Source organism: Terrapene carolina, unplaced genomic scaffold (assembly GCF_002925995.2).
Source record: "Terrapene carolina triunguis isolate 2854851 unplaced genomic scaffold, T_m_triunguis-2.0 Scaffold88, whole genome shotgun sequence".
NCBI lineage: Eukaryota > Metazoa > Chordata > Testudines > Emydidae > Terrapene > Terrapene triunguis.
This window is the reverse complement of record NW_020664439.1, coordinates 16,160,320-16,177,793: the sequence shown is the minus strand read 5'-3', so window position 1 is coordinate 16,177,793 and position 17,474 is coordinate 16,160,320. Positions and strand designations below refer to the sequence as shown.

Below are 17,474 nucleotides of genomic sequence, written 5' to 3'. Positions count from 1 at the left end.
TTGCAGTCAGCTTTGGACATAAGTATCTTGAGTAATTTTGTAACACATACTGTACAAATGTCACCACCTCACTGCTTACCTCTTTTTCCATCACTGGTACAGCAGTTTCCAGTACAGATCCTTGGGGGGTTTCTCTCCACTCTCCACTGTGAAACCTGACCATTTATTCCTACCCTTTCCCCCCCTATCTTTTAACCAGTTACAGATCCATAAGACCTTCCCTCCTATTCCATGACTGCTTACTTCACTTAGGAAGTGAGACTAAGTACACATTCTGACAGTCCTAGTACACCATATCCACATATTAGCTGACCCCTTCAAAGAATTCTAATAGATTGGAAAGACATGATTTCCCTTTGCAAAAGCCATGTTCACTCTTCCCCAGCATACCATGTTCATCTGATAATTCCATTCTTTATTATAGCTTCCACCAATCTGCCTTGTACAGTAACTCCTAGAGCCCCGACCCGGGGTATTCTCCCTGCTACCCAAAATCCATAAACCTGGGAATCCTGGATGCCCCATCATCTCAGGCATTGGCACCCTGACAGCAGGATTGTCTGGCTATGTAGACTCTCTCCTCAGGCCCTACGCTACCAGCACTCCCAGCTATCTTCGAGACACCACTGACTTCCTGAGGAAACTACAATCCCTTGATCTTCCAGAAAACACCATGCTAGCCACTATGGATGTAGAAGCCTTCTACACCAACATTCCACACAAAGATGGACTACAAGCCATCAGGAATAGCATCCCCGATACCATCACGGCAAACCTGGTGGCTGAACTTTGTGACTTTGTCCTCACCCGCAACTATTTCAGATTCGGGAACAATTTATACCTTCAAGTCAGTGGGACTGCTATGGGTACTTGCATGGCCCCTCAGTATGCCAACATTTTTATGGCTGACTTAGAACAACGCTTCCTCATCTCTCGTCCCCTTACGCCCCTACTCTATTTGCGCTACACTGATGACATCTTTATCACCTGGACCCATGGGAAGGAGGCCCTTGAGGAATTCCACCAAGATTTCAACGATTTCCACCCTACCATCAACCTCAGCCTGGACCAGTCCACACAAGAGGTCCACTTCCTAGACACTACGGGGCTAATAAGCAATGGTCACATAAACACCACCCTATACCAGAAACCTACTGACTGCTATACTTACCTACATGCCTCCAGCTTTCATCCAGACCACATCACATGATCCATTGTCTACAGCCAACTCTAAGATACAACCGCATTTGCTCCGATCCTTCAGACAGAGGCAAACACCTACAGAATCTCTATCAAGCGTTCTTAAAACTGCAATACCCACCTGGTGAAGTGATTGACAGATTGACAAAGCCAGAAGTGTACCGAGAAGTCACCTACTACAAGACTGGCCCAACAAAGAAAGTAACAGAACATCACTAGCCGTCACCTACAGCCCCCAACTAAAACGTCTCCAGCACATCATCAAGGATCTACAACCTATCCTGAAGGACGATCCCTCACTCTCACGGACCTTGGGAGACAGGCCAGTCCTTGACTACAGACAGCCCCCCAACCTGAAGCAAATACTCACCAGCAACTACACACCACACAACAAAAACACCAACCCAGGAACCAAACCCTGCTACAAATCCCGGTGCCAACTCTCTACACATATCTATTCAAGGGACACCATCATAGACCTAACTACATCAGCCACACCATCCGGGGCTCGTTCACCTGCACATCTACCAATGTGATATATGCCATCATGTGCCAGCAATGCCCCTATGCCATGTACATTGGCCAAACCAGACAGTCTCTACACAAAAGAATAAATGGACACAAAGCTGACATCAGGAATCATAACATTCAAAAACCAGTAGGAGAACACTTCAATCTCTCTGGTCACTCAATAACAGACCTAAAAGTGGCAATTCTTCAAAAACAAAACTTCAAAAACCAGACTCCAACGTGAAGCTGCAGAACTGGAATTAATTTGCAAACTGGATACCATCAGATTAGGCCTGAATAAAGACTGGGAGTGGTTGGGTCAATACAAAACCTAAACTTAATTTCCCCAATACTAATTTCTCCCTACTGTTACTCACACCTTCTTGTCAACTGTCTGTAATGGGCCACTCTCTTATCACTTCAAAAGCTATTTTTCCTCCCTTGGTATCCTGCTGTTAATTGATTTATCTCATTAGATTGACCTCACACTTGGTAAAGCAACCCCCATCCTTTCATGTATTTATACCTGCTCCTGTATTTTTCACTTCATACATCTGATGAAGTGGATTCTAGCCCATGAAAGCTTATGCCCAAATATATTTGTTAGTCTCTAAGGTGCCACAAGGACGCCTCATTCTTGCTGATACAGACTAACACGGCTACCACTCTGAAACTCCACTTAACTGTGTTCCCTCCCTCCATTCATGCTGCCTTGTAGAGCATGAGGCTCCATTAACAACAATGTGTTAACCCTTGAGAGCTCAGCCGAGTGCTAGTTCATCATTTAGCAGTAAGATGTTCCCTGGGAAATATCCCACCCTCTTACTCCACCACCTCAACCAAGCTTCACAATCATCATTGCTGTGCACAGTATTAAATTGTTTGTTTAAAATGTATACTGTGTATATGTGTGGCGAAAAAAATTTCCCTGGAACATAACTCCCCCTATTTACATTAATTCTTATGGGGAAATTGGATTCGCTTAACATCATTTTGCTTAAAGTACCATTTTTCAGGAACATAACTACAGTGTTAAGCAAGGAGTTACTGTACTGAAGTTAGTCTTAACAGCCTGTAATTGCAGGGATCGCCTCTGGAGCCTTTTAAAAAAAAATCAGCATTACATTAGCTATTCACCAGTCATGTGGTAGAGAGGCTGATTTAAGCAATAGGTTACATATACCACTTTTAGTCATTCTGCAGTTTCATATTTGAGTTCTTTCAGAACTCTTGTGTGAATATCATCTGGTCCTGGTGACTTATTACTGTTTAATTTATCAATTTGTTCCAAAACCACCTCTACTAACACCTCAGTCTGGGACAGTTCCCTCACATTTTTCACCTAAAAATAATGGCTCAGACATAATCTTCCTCACATCCTCTGCAATGAAGACCAATGTAAAGAATTCATTTAGCTTCTTCTCAATGGCCGTATCTTCCTTGAGTGCTCCTTTAGCACCTTAATCATCTAGTGACACCACTGACTGTTTGGCAGGTTTCCTGCTTCTGATGTACTCAAAAAACCCAAACAAACAATCTTTTGTTGTTCATTTTTGTGTCTTTTGCCAATTGCTTTTCAATTGTTTTTGGTTAGCCTACCTAATTATACTTTTACATTTGACTTCAAATTTTTAAAAGATATCTTTTTGCCTCTAATTGCCTCTTTTACTCTGTGTAGCCCTGGTGGGGTGTTTTTGGTCCTCCTACTGTTTTGTCTTGTTTTCACTTGGGGTATCCATACAATTTGAGCCTCTGTTATGGTGTTTTTAAATAGTTTCCATGCAGCTTGCAGGCATTTCACTCATGACTATTCTTTTTTAATTTCCATTTAAGTAGCCTCCTCATTTTTATGTAGATCCCCTTTCTAGAGTGAATTGTTACTGTGGTGGGTTTCTTTGGTATCCCCCCACCGCGCACAAAGATGTTAAATTTAATTACAGTATGGTCACTATTACTGAGCGGTTCAGCTATAATCACCTCTTAGTTGGAACAGATCCTGTGCTCCACTTAGGACTAAATCAGAATATGCCTCTTTCCTTGTGGGTTCCAGGACCAGCTGCTCCACGAAGCAGTCATTAATGGTATCTAGAAATTTTAACTTTTCATCCTGTCCTGAGGTGACATGTACCCAGTCAATATGGGGATAGTGGAAATCCCCATTATTATTGGATTTTCTGTTTTTTATAGTAGCCTCTCTAATCCCTTGAGCATTTCACAAATCACTATCGCCATCCTGGTCGGGTGGTCGGTAGTACATTCCTACTGCTATACACTTAGCACTCTAGCATGGAATCTATGACTTTTCTAGTAAATAAACTCTTTGTTTATTTTTATCTAAAGTAGGTCTCTGTTGTGCAAACTGTGAGGAGTTAAACTCCAGTGCATGCTGCAAGGCCCATCTTTCTTCCTTGGGCTGCAGGGAGCTGGACAAGCTGGGGACTGGAGACAGGGGGGCTCTGGAGGTGATTTTGTTAGTATGTGATCTGATTTGCACCCCACACCAGCCCTGAGAGGGTTAATGAGGGTCTGAGACACAAATTAGAATACCTGGCATCACCCCTGAGAGGGAGGGCCAGGGTTAAATAAGAGTGAAGCCCAGCGGCGGAAGGGCTGCAACAGTACTATAAAGCCAGGAGGCTGAAAGCAGAAGGGGGAATTGTAGGGGAAGGAAGCTGCCGTCACTTCCTGGGATAAGGGAGGTTGTCAGAGACAAGAAGGAAGTCCAGGGAGAGAGTAAGTCCGGTGATCCTGCCCTGGAGTAAGGAGTCTAGCAAGAAGCTAGGAGAGGGTAAGTAGCCACAGGGAGTAGAGCAGGCTCCATGGTAAACCCATAAACAGTCAAGGGACGAGAAGGAGCTCAGGGAAACAGCAATGGGGATGGGGACTGAGCAGACCTGGAGTGCTAGTTATAGGAACGCTGAGCCGGAACCTGGTGCAGCGGGTGGGCCCAGATTCACCTGCCAGTCACTGGTATAGAGGCATGAGCCCCAAACTGGGGCTAAACAGCACCCAGAAGAGGCATTTGGATAGTGGTCCTGTTGGACTTCCTAAACCCAGAAGGGCTGGACTAACTGGGGACTTGGCTGGAGGGCCAAGTTACAAGACAAGAGACTACTGCAGAGTGAGCAGAGAACAGAAGGGGGCACCTGATGCCACGAGAGTTACTTTCCCAGATCTAGACATGGGAAGGTGCACTAACAGTGAGTGGGAACCCTGTTGCATGACATTATTAAATCTTTATTATATTTATGTTCTTGTCAGGATAGTGTTATTAGTGGGTACTTAGAGTTCTGTGTAGCTCAAAAGCTTGTACCTTCCACCAACAGAAGTTGTTTCAATAAAAGATGTTACCTCACCCACCTTGTTCTCTCATATCCTGAGACCAAAACAGCTCCAACACCACCACAAATAACTTTGGAAGATATTGAATTTTGCTACTTAAAATGGAAACTTCACAACATGATGTTATGTAAAGCCTCTGCTCAAATGCAATTGTAAGATCTGTAACTTGTATCGTTAAGTTCTGCAACCTTTTTGCAGACTTTGTAACTTCAGTTATTGGTAGCATAGCCTTTTAAGTTTTGTAACCTTTGAAAGCTCTGTAACCTTTTCAAGTTACCACTTGTATGAACTTCCAAGCTTTGTAATATCCCATCCCTCAGAGAGAGTGTGAACGAGGGAGTGTATGTGGGACTGGGCGGAGAGGAGCTGCAAGGAGAAAGGAGTCCAGAGACAGGAGACAGGTGTGTCTGATATAATCTGCCCTGAGAAGGCAATCACGAAGTGCTGTAAAGAGAAGAACCTGGTATGCATGAAAGGAACTGGTCTGGGAATGCTTCTCGGTGATGGAGACAGAAGGAAAACTCAGTGTACGTGACAGGAGCTGCCCAGTTCCAGAAGAAGGAAGCAGCCATGCACACAAGCAGCTGCTGCTCCTTGACCTGCTCAGCAGCCTGGATTCGTGACTGCAGGCGGACACACCAGATCTACCACGCTTCGGCTTCTCCGTCTCCATGCTGTCTCCGGTAACTCTCCGCCTGTGTAAGTGTGTGGGTGCATGAGTGAATGTGTGTGTGTGTGTGTGTGTGCATGAATAAGCTCCATCAATGCAGTGAATGTGTGCGTGTATGAATAAGCTCCATCTCTTTTCTATCTGACCCAACAGCGGCATCGTAATAAAACTAATACAAGTGTGACCCTGGGTTGGTTTTTAGGGGAACAGAGGTAACACATGAAGAAACCCAAACCTAAAGAAGAGCTCTGTCTATGTAGCTTAGGGAAGCCACATATCTGGTTTTATACTGGGGGGTCAGCTTTTTGGCTGATTTGTCCCGTCTGGTACTGGAACAAAACTGGATATGGTTTTGTCCGGTACCTGACGGGGATCCCATTTTGAAGAGCATGCTGCTCTGTTCCTGCTGGTGGACAGGGCATGTGAGGTCATGCTGGCGGGGATGGGGTCACACAGACGGGGTAAGCTCATGCCTTTCCCAGAACTGCTGAAAAGTCCAGTATTCCAGGAATGCACAAGTAGCGACCTTGGTGTAGCTTGAAAGCTCATGCCTTCCACCAACAGAAGTTGGTCCAATAAAAGATATTACCTCACCCACCTCGTTTCTCTCGTATTGTGATAATCAGGGTCCAGACAGCCCAAGGGGAGAAGAGGGGATCTGAACTCCAAAGAATAAACAACGGAATCAACTGGTTTGTATACAGTGTTATTGTCTCTAAATGTGTCAAGTAAGGCCTTTCATGAAACCTGGTAATGTGCTGAACTTGATGGCCGTTAAGAGATATGTATACAGGTTATGGTTATGATTATAGATAGATAGGGGTGTGTGTGTGTGTAGAACATTGTAATTGTAACTAGGATGCAACTGCAGCATTGCCTTGCTGAAGTGTGGCAAAGCTATAAGGGAGGGAGGCTACCCAGGCTAGTTGTTTACATGAAACTAACTCCAAGCACCTACCATTGTACAACCTACACTGCCACTTACAGTGCTGAAACTTTCTTCGCTCACGGGTGTGAAAATACACCCCCCCGAGCGATGCAAGTTTCAGCGCTGTAAAGTGGCAGTGTAGACAGTGCACCAGCACTGGCTGTAGCTACTCCCCTCGTGGAGGTGGTTTTATTACAGCCCTGAGAGAGCTCTCTCCCAGCACTGGAGCTGCGACTACACCGCCATGTTAAAGCTCCCCTGCAGCAGCGCTTTAACATCGGCTGTGTAGACATTTCCATTTAGTTAGGGTCAGTTTTTAAAACTTTTACATTCTTCCTAGTTAAACAGTGTGTACAGAGTTATTCTGAGAGGTGAACGTGCGGTAGTGAATCCATCTGAGGGTTGTCTTTACCAGAAATATCTGTTTGTACCACCACCCAGTAAATTCATTCTGTCTATCATTCATATGTTATTAATTTGCACCAATGATTTATTGGGGGAGGTGGGGGAAGAAATAGGAACAGGGTAACATATTTAGTCTCTTACCTTATTACCTTTCATTCCATCACAGTAGCAGTGGCTTTTACCTTTGCAGACACAACTCTGAAAAGAAAAGATAGGAACTTTACAATAAAGGGAATTAATTATTTCAGTGTGCTGTCTGATGAAGGACAATTGCCTTGAAAATATTAGATCTATGTGGTATTTAAATGAAGTAAAACAATTTCTAGGTAACATATCGATATCTATACATTGCACTATGTACAACAGTCATCCTTAGCCCTTGAACATTAGCTAGTTACTCATCACAACAGATCCATGAGGCAGGTAAAGGATGCTATCCCCATTTTTATAGTTGGGAAAATTGGGGCTAAGAGCACATCACTTTCCCATGGCACAAAGGCAGTAAGTATCATGGCTGGGACTGAAATTCAAGAGTTTCTGGCTCACAGTCATGGGCTGTGACCATTCCTGGTAGATCCTTTAGAAACTGAACATAGAACCAGAGCACAAGCACCGACATTCCAAAGTGCTGGGGGGTGCTCGACCCCTGGCTCTGTCCCAGGCCCCGCCCCCACTTCACCCCTCCCTCAAGGCCCCTCCCCACCTCTTCCTGCCCTAACTCCACCCCTGCCCCGCCTCTTCCTGTCCCCACCCTGCCTCTTCCTGCCCAGTTTGGGCCCCTTCCCCAGAGTGCGCTATGTCCTCGCTCCTCCCCCTCCCCCCCAGCCTTCTGCACGCCAGGAAACAGCTGTTCGCGGCTGGTGGGAGGTGCAGGGAGGGAGGAGGCGGCACTGACCTGCAGGGCCCACCAGCAGGTGGGAGGCGATGGGGGATAGTGGAGAGCTGATAGGGGGGCTGCCGGTGGGTGCTCAGCATCCACCATTTTTCCCTGTGCATGCTCCAGTCCCAGAGCACCCACAGAGTCGGTGCCTATGAACCAAAGGAAGAGTAAGCCCCAGTCTACACTATAGAGTTAGGTCAACATAAGGCAGCTTACACTGACCTAACTCTGTAAGCATCTGCACTAAAATGCAGCTCCCACCAATGCAACTCGCACACTACACCGACTTAACTTCACCTCCACAAGAGGCATAGCTCTTAAGTCAATTAGGCTGATGCAGTGTCAGTGTAGACATTGAGTTGCTTACATTGATTGCTGCACCTTTTCAGAAGCTATCCCACAGTGCCCCACTCTGGCAGTTAAATCGGTTCAAGAGCTCCTGGTGAGGACACACATCACTGGACAAGGGGCGTAGTGTGGACATGCGAAAGCAGTTTAATTACTGTGGTGGCTGTACATCTACGTAACTTAGGTCGACTTAATTTCGTAGTGTAGACTTGCCCTGAGAGAGAGAGAGAGAGAGAGAGAGAGAGAGAGAGAGAGAGAGAGAGAGAGAGAGAGAGAGAGAGTGTGTGTGTGTGTGTGTGTGTGTGTGTGTGTGTGTGAGAGATGGGGGAAGGTGAAATATGGTTCTAGGTTACAATGGTATTTTTTTTCCCCTTTTGGCTCAATCTAGTTACAAATACTTTTTTCTGACTTCCTCATGTTGCACCTACCTACCCTCAGACCTCTGTACATCATGATAACTAAGGGCCTGATCAGTAAGTGCCGAAGCCAATTGAAAGATTTCCACTGACTTCAATGAGTGTTGAATCAGATCCAAAGTGCCCAATCACTTCTGTTGGAGAGAATATATCCAGTACCGATATAATGAATACACAGTATACATTCTGCTGCTTATAAAACACAAAATACACCTATAATTTCAGCCTTTGGTCTTCTTTAATCAACTAGGCTCTAAATACAATACACTCTACAAAAAATAGTTTTCAACCATGAATTATGGCTAGAAATTAAAACCAAAATTTATTTTTTTAAAAAGGACTGTGTTTCAAACTGGCCTAGAATAACTTGAAAACTTTAAATTCTTGTTGAGATTAGCAGGTGTGTAATAAATTATGATTGCAATCCATGGAAGCACATTTAGTCTTGGTTACGGATTGCTATTTCTGTTCATTTTAAACTCAGTTTTATAGCTATTTTTAATCTATACAAAATTGTTTTTCTACTAGAAATCACTATGAAGATCATCTCATTTTTGACAGGCACAATAAACAATATCTGCTAGATAACTGCAAAAGTAGTTTTTTATATAAGTATAATCAAAAGCAAAGGGAAGACCAGCTTAATTTTTTGTCTTATACATTTGTATGTGGACAGCAAGTATTTGGAAAATATAGAGTTATTATTGTTATGAGATAGTTACAGTGGAACAAAAGGGAACAAACAGAGAAGCAGCATATCAGAACATTTTAATGGAGAGCTTCACACTGGAGACAGGGGTGTCATAAACATACAGCTAAGGGTAGCATAAAATCCCTCCTTTATCTGTAAAAGGTTAAGAAGCTCATATAACCTAGTTGGCACCTAACCAAAAGGACCAATGAGGGGAGAAGATACTTTCAAATCTGTGGGGGCAGGTTTTTGTTTTGTCTCTCTTTGTGTTGTTCTCTCCAGGTCAGCGAGGAATCAGGGCAGGGAAAATACATCTCCCAAAGCCATATCTAAACTAAGCATCTAAGACTACAAATTGTAAGTAATAGGGAAAAATGCGTTAGATTATCTTTTGTTGTAGCTTGTAAATTTTCCCTATGCTAAGAGGGAGGTTTATTCCTGGTTTTTTGTAACTTTAAAGTTTTGCCTAGAGGGGAATCCTCTGTGTTATAAATCTTATTACCCTGTAAAATTACCTTCCATCCTGATTTTACAGAGGTGCTTCTTTTACTTTTTTCTTTACAATAAAGTTCTGCTTTTAAGAACCTGATTGGTTTTTAGTGTCCTAAAAACCCAAGGGCTGGTCTGTGCCCACTTTGTTAACCTTTTTGGTTGGTATATTATTCTCAAGCATCCCCAGAAAAGGGGATGAAGGAGCTTGGGGGGATTTGGGGAGAGAGAACAGGAACTCCAAGTGGTTATTTTCCTTAAATCTTTGTTTAACTCACTTGATGGTGGCAGCAGTACTCATCCAAGGACAAGGAAGGATTTGTGCCTTGGGGAAGTTTTAACCTAAGCTGGTAAAAATAAGCTTAGGGGGTCTTTCATGTGGGTCCCCACATCTGTATCCCAGAGTTCAGAGTGGGGAGGGAACCCTAACAGGGGGTAATTAATATTAGCAAGCACAGCATTCCAATATCATGATGATGAGTGCAAGCTGGATAAACAGATGCCTTTATTCTCCATTTGACAGCTGCTCTCTCTTCCTATGACTTTTTATTTTCTTTTTCAATTATGTTTAAGTTCCATCCAGTCAGATTTTCTTATAATTTATACTGCCTAGAATTTTAATCAATTAGGATTCATGAATTTGAGAATATCCAGGTCTAAGATTTCCACCCACGATATTCGAACTGTTCCTGAATTCCATACCACCTCAACTAACTTTAAACTACAAAAATTAAACATAAAAGTGTTTCTCATACTGCACTTCAGTCATGTTCCAAACAGGCATTACATTAAAATTACTACAGTCGGGTCTCGATTTACACAGTGGTTATGTTCTTGAAGAAACACCGTGCAAACAGAAATCGCGTAAAAAGATACCAAGAGTCTATGGGAAATAAGGGTTTAGGTTCCAGGCTCACAAGATGACCTCCCTAATATATCCAATACAGGTTTTCTTAAAAAAATGTAATGAAATTTAAACTTGCTACTGACCTTTCCTGATGTTGAGGATGAACTTGATCGGATAATAATGCTAATGTTGTTGAAGTCAGAACTCTAAGGGTTCATCTGGGGAGGCCAGGGAGTGTGGTGCAATGGCACAGACAGGATGGGACACTTGAGTGGGTGGGCAGGGGTGGGGGAGGTGAGGCAGGAGGGATTTGTACTGCCTCCCCTCACCCTCTCCAGCTGGCCATGTGGGGGGCGATGCACACTCTAGCCAAGGCTCCCCCGGGGCCCGAGGCGTGCACCCAGGGAGCGGGGGCGGGGCATGGGGGCTTGCCCGCTCCCCAGCTGGAATGCTGGGCGGGCGGAGTGGGGTAAGCACCCGTGCCCTGACTCCACTCCCCAGCTAGAATGCCGGGCGGGCAGGGCAGGGTACGCCCCCAATCCCCTCCCAGGCAGGGGCGCCAGGTGGAGCAGGGTAAGCCCCCCATCCCCCAACCCCATTCCTCGTCTGGAACACTGGGCAGGCAGAGTGGGGCAAGCCCTTGACCCCACTGTCTGGCTGGAGCATGGGGCGAGCGGGCAGAGCAGGGCAAGCACTAGGGCTGAAGCAGAGCTGGGGCTGGATGGGCCTGGATGCTAAGGGCCAGTCCCACCCGTGGCTACGGAGTGGAGTTGGTGGCAGAAGACGTGTGAAAAAAAACTGGTGATGGCCAATTGTTTGGCTTTCTTCTGCATGTCTTTGTAAATTTCCCTGTAAGGAGCCAACGCACCCTCAAGCTCTCTCTTGAATTTCAAGCTATGTTCCATGAATGGATCCTCAGCGCACACACAACAACAAAAAGGGTCTCCGAGTTCCTTGTCCAATCAAAAAGTGACTGTCCTTGTCACTGGTGCTTGACTGAATCAGCTCCTCCAGCTCTTCCTCATTGAGCTCGGTAGTGTGGGACTCCAGTAGCTCCTCTATCTCCATTGCCTGGAGATTGTCAAATCCCTGCCCTCCCACACGACAACACAGCTCTGTAATTTCTTCCACCTCACGTCACATTTCAGGAAGCCATGAAAATCATTCACTGCCTTTTGCCACAAGTTTTTCCAACTATTTTGCTACTGAAGAACAGCTAGCCAAAAACTCAAAAGGTAATAAAATGTTTTTTAAGTACATCAGAAGCAGGAAGCCTGCTAAACAATCAGTGGGGCCCCTGGATGATCGAGATACAAAAGGAACACTTAAAGATGATAAAGTCATTGCGGAGAAACTAAATGAACTCTTTGCTTCAGTCTTCAGCTGAGGATGTTAGGGAGATTCCCAAACCTGAGCCGGCTTTTGTAGGTGACAAATCTGAGGAATTGTTACAGTTTGAGGTGTCACTAGAGGAGGTTTTGGAATTAATTGATAAACTTAACAGTAACAAGTCACCGAGACCAGATGGCATTCACCGAAGAGTTCTGAAAGAACTCAAATGTGAAATTGCGGAACTACTAACTATGGTTTGTAACCTGTCCTTTAAATTGGCTTCTGTACCCAATGACTGGAAGATAATGTAATGCCAATATTTAAAAAGGGCTCTAGAGGTGATCCCGGCAATTACAGTCCGGTAAGTCTAACGTCAGTACCGGGCAAATTAGTTGAAACAATCGTAAAGAATAAAATTGTCAGACATAGAAGAACATAAACTATTGGGCAAAAGTCAACATGGTTTCTGTAAAGGGAAATCATGTCTTACTAATCTATTAGAGTTCTCTGAAGGGGTCAAACAAACATGTGGGCAAGGGGGACCCAGTGGACATAGTGTACTTAGATTTCCAGAAAGACTTTGACAAGGTCCCTCACCAAAGGCTCTTATGTAAATTAAGTTGTCATGGGATAAGAGGGAAGATTCTTTCATGGATTGAGAACTGGTTAAAAGACAGGGAACAAAGGGTAGGAATAAATGGTACATTTTCAGAATGGAGAGGGGTAACTAGTGGTGTTCCCCAAGGGTCAGTCCTAGGACCAATCCTATTCAACTTATTCATAAATGATCTGGAGAAAGAAGTAAAAGTGAGGTGGCAAAGTCTGCAGATGATACTAAACTGCTCAAGATAGTTAAGACCAAAGCAGACTGTGAAGAACTTCAAAAAGATCTCACAAAACTAAGTGATTGGGCAACAAAATGGCAAATGAAATTTAATGTGGATAAATGTAAAGTAATGCACATTGGGAAAAATAACCCCAACTATACATACAATATGATGGGGGCTAATTTATCTACAACTAATCAGGAAAAAGATCTTGGAGTCATCGTGGATAGTTCTCTGAAGATGTCCATGCAGTGTGCAGCGGCAGTCCAAAAAGCAAACAGGATGTTAGTAATCATTAAAAAGAGGATAGAGAATAAGACGGAGAATATCTTATTGCCCTTATATAAATCCGTGGTACGCCCACATCTTGAATACTGCGCACAGATGTTGTCTCCTCATCTCAAAAAAGATATACTGGCATTAGAAAAGGTTCAGAGAAGGGCAACTAAATGATTAGGGGTTGGAACAGGTCCCATATGAGGAGAGATTAAAGAGGCTAGGACTTTTCAGCTTGGAAAAGAGGAGACTAAGGGGGGATATGATAGAGGTATATAAAATCATGAGTGATGTGGAGAAAGTGAATAAGGAACAGTTATTTACTTGTTCCCATAATATAAGAACTAGGAGTCACCAAATGAAATTAATGGGCAGCAGGTTTAAAACAAATAAAAGGAAGTTCTTCTTCACACAGCGCACAGTCAACCTGTGAAACTCCTTGCCTGAGGAGGTTGTGAAGGCTAGGACTATAACAGGGTTTAAAGATAATCTCCATGAATTTATCCAGTTAAGTCCATTAATGGCTATTAGCCAGGATGGGTAAGGAATGGTGTCCCTAGCCTCTGTTTGTCAGAGGGTGGAGTTGGACGGCAGGAGAGAGATCACTTGATCATTACCTGTTAGGTTCACTCCCTCTGGGGCACCTGGCATTGGCCACTGTCGGTAGACAGGATACTGGGCTGGATGGACCTTTGGTCTGACCAAGTATGGCCATTCTTATGTTCTTAACATGCACTGATTGATGATGAAGGCTTTATTTCATCCAGAGACTCTTTTATATTTTTAAACACACACGGCTATGGTGTAATCCTTCCAGCACTGTGTCACTGTTAAGCTTGGATCACTGTCCATAGCATCTAGGATGCGGCAAAAGGTGCGGCGAGAGTAATAAACTTTAAAAGTTGCGATGATACCTTGGTTAAGGGGCTGGAGGAGTGATGTGGTGTTTGTAGGCAGAAAATCCACCTCCAATTTGGGCTGCGCAGCCTGAAGGCTTGCAGGGTGGCCTGGAGCATTATCAAGGATCCGTAGGACCTTAAATGCCAGCTTCTTTGATGCCAGGTAGTGTTCTATTTCATGCACAAAACAATTCTGAAACTAGTCCATAAAAAGCACTGAAGTGACCCACACATGCCGATTAGACCTTCAAAACACTGGTAGCTGATATTTATCTTTGGCCTTGAGCGCACGGGGGTTCTGGGCTCGGTAAAGGAGCATTGGCTTTACCATAAAATCCTCCATTGCATTTCCACAGATGAGAAGGGTAAGTCAGTCTTTCGCAGCCTTGTAACCCAGAGCAGATTTCTCATCTTTTGAAAGAAAGGTTCTCTTTGGCATCTGTTTCCAAAATAAGCCAGTCTCATCTGCGTTAGTAACTTGCCCTGGCTTGTAACCTGTCTCCTCAATGAGTTCGGCCAGCTTGGGTGGAAACCTTGCTGTTGTTTCATGTTCTGCAAATGTACCTTCACTGACCAATTTAACATTATGCAGCCCATACCTCCTTTTGAACTTCTCAAACCATCTCTTGCTGGCTATATAAGTAGATTCCTTGGCTACACTGCTCTCCCCCAAAGTTGACACAGCATCCTGTGTTAAGTGATCATACAATCTCTTAGCTTTTTCTCTAATCACTGGCCCGTCCAATGGAACTCTTTTCTGTGTTTGGTCCCCAAACCACATGTTCATTGCTTTCTCCATCTTTTGTATGGTAATATCACAAGTATAGAACGACATTTTAGCACCTTTAGGTGCATTTGCAGCAACACTTGCTCTAATTTTTGCCTCATTTCTCTTCACTATACACACAGTCGACTCATTAAGGCCAAAAGCCCTAGTTACAGATGATGAACCTTCACCCTTAGCGAGCTTATCCAACATTTCCATTTCTGTACTAAAGTCAACCCTTTTTTCTGCTTCTTCACATGTGATGCATCACTTTTTGAGCTACTTTCTCTCAATTTCCTCTTTGAGCTTATGGTAAACACTTATTAAGGTTGATAAATAGCAGGTAAAGGCAAGTGGACAATGTGATGTTTACGAGACAATATCCGATCACACAGAGCAGTGTGATGGAGGGGGGGCAGGAAGCACCCAGCAGATTCTAGACATATCTGCGCATCTTGGCGACCGCGCTGCACCATGTAAAAGTGAATCCATACCATATACAAAAAGAAAGGGTCACAATTAATTGACAGTGCATAACTGAAACCATGCAAAAAAATACCATGTAAATCGAGGCCCGACTGTAATCCAAATTCAGTGCAGAGCTCTGAATAGTAACACAAACTGACACTTTGTAGCACTTTCTAAACTGACATAGGGGCCACAATGCAGGCTATAAAGTCTGCTGTGACAAAAGTTTGCAAATAAGGAACATTTGGAGCATGAGTTGGATTTTTCATTTTATACTGTTTGGGTGGCTTTAATATTTTCCTTTTATCAAAAAGTTCAGCCTGCAGCTAACTAGTATATGTCAAATTCTGATGTCAAGAATAGAACGCCTTCTTGGTGGGAACGTCAAATCAGGAAAGTCTAACAATAAATCACATGTATTGTACGGCTTACAAAGTACATAAGGGTGTGATCCTGACTGCCGTTCAATGCCTGTAATTCCTACTGAAGCCAATGGAATTGGAGGGTGCTCAGCACCTAGCAGGACCAGCCTCTAAGGTACCTTGGTGAAGCTAGAAGGATACACTGTATATTTATAAGATAATTGCACACTTGGAATGTAGATGTATTCCAGCATAGTTCTCTCTCTGATTCACACACAGGGATAAGAGAAACTACAGATTGTTATGTCAAAAAAAAAATAATCACAGAATCATAAAATGTAGGTCTGGATGGGACCTGAAGAGGTCATCTAGTCCACTCTCCTTTGCCGGACCAAGCATACCTAGACCATCCCTGACAGGTGTTTGTCCAACCTGTTCTCCAAAACCTTCAATGAGGGGGATTCCACAACCTCCCTTGGTAACCTATTCCAGTACTTAACTAACCTTATCATTAGAAAGTTTTTTCTAATTCTAACCTAAATTTCCCTTGTTGCAAATTAAGCTGATTACTTCTTATTCTACCTTCAGTGGATATGGAGAACAACAGATCATCATCTTCTTTGTAGCCCTTAACATATCTGAGGACTTTTCAGGTCCTCCCCCTCTGTCTTCTTTTTCAAGACTAAACATGCTCAGGTTTTCTTTTCACCTTTCATCATAGGGCAGGTTTTCTAAATATTTTATCATTTTTGTTGCTCTCCTCCAAATTATCTCCAGTTTGTCCACATCTTTCTTAAAGCGTGGTGCCCAAAACTGGACACGATACTCCAGCTGAGGCCTCACCAATGCTGAGTAGAGTGAAACATTTACTTCCCATGTCTTTATTATACTATTCCTGTTGATATACCCCAGAATGACATTAGCCTTATATAGTTTTACCTCTACTGCAGTAAGGAAAACAAAATAATCTATTATATATAATATACATACTACTACTATTATACACTTCATATAATACAAATATAGGGTTAAACCGCATTTATCATGTTCCTTCGACCACTTCACTTCTTACCCTTATTTATCCACTAAAAGCTTTTAGTTCATTGTTTCTTTTATTCTACTCTTAAAGGATACACTAAAAATATCTTAATTTGGAATTCAAAAAAAAAAAAAAGCTATGTACCTTTCATTATGGCAGATGTTGTGGATCGGTTTTTCAGAGACAATAAAAGGAGAGACAATGTCACAGAATTTTTTTTTTTCATTTATAGTCTATAAATAAACTTTTGTTTCTAAATTGTGCAAAACTCAAAGTGAAGCAAGTATTTTTTCTTAAGAGATACAGGCATTTAAGACTTAGTAATATAAAATTTCCATTCGGATTCTGAAAAGAGAATTAGGCTATGTCTACACTACACAATTTTGTCGATGAAAGTCAGCTTTTGTTGAAAAAACAGTGGAGGTGTACACATTGCATTTAAATCTCTTGCTACGCCGACATAATAAAGTCACCTGGGTGAGAAGCAAAGAGCATTTGCGACAAAGTCAGAGCGACGTAGTGTCCGTGTAGACACTGCGTTGCTTATGTCACCCTAAGTGACCTCCAGGAGGTTTCCCGCAATGCCCACAATGCTCTGGTCACCAGTTTGAACTTCGCTGCCCTGAAGCCAGGTACACAGGCATACACCCCTCCCCCTTTAAAGGCTGGGAATTTTTGAAATTCCTCTTCCTGGTCACTGAGCATGGACAGCTCACATTGCATCTTCCCAGCTGACCCTACCAGCTCCCCGCAGGAAATCATTCCCACCTGGAGTACAC

At 43.4% G+C, this 17,474-nt stretch overlaps 1 protein-coding gene across 1 annotated transcript in view; it reads right to left on the bottom strand.

The window, feature by feature from the left end:
- Nucleotides 1-17,474, bottom strand: part of LOC115271184 (collagen alpha-3(IV) chain-like) — a 49,728-nt gene that overhangs the window by 14,266 nt on the left and 17,988 nt on the right. Inside the window, exon 2 of the mRNA XM_029911111.1 lies at nt 7,197-7,253. Within this exon, the coding sequence (XP_029766971.1) occupies nt 7,197-7,253 (57 nt within the window). The remainder of the gene's footprint in view (nt 1-7,196; nt 7,254-17,474) is intronic.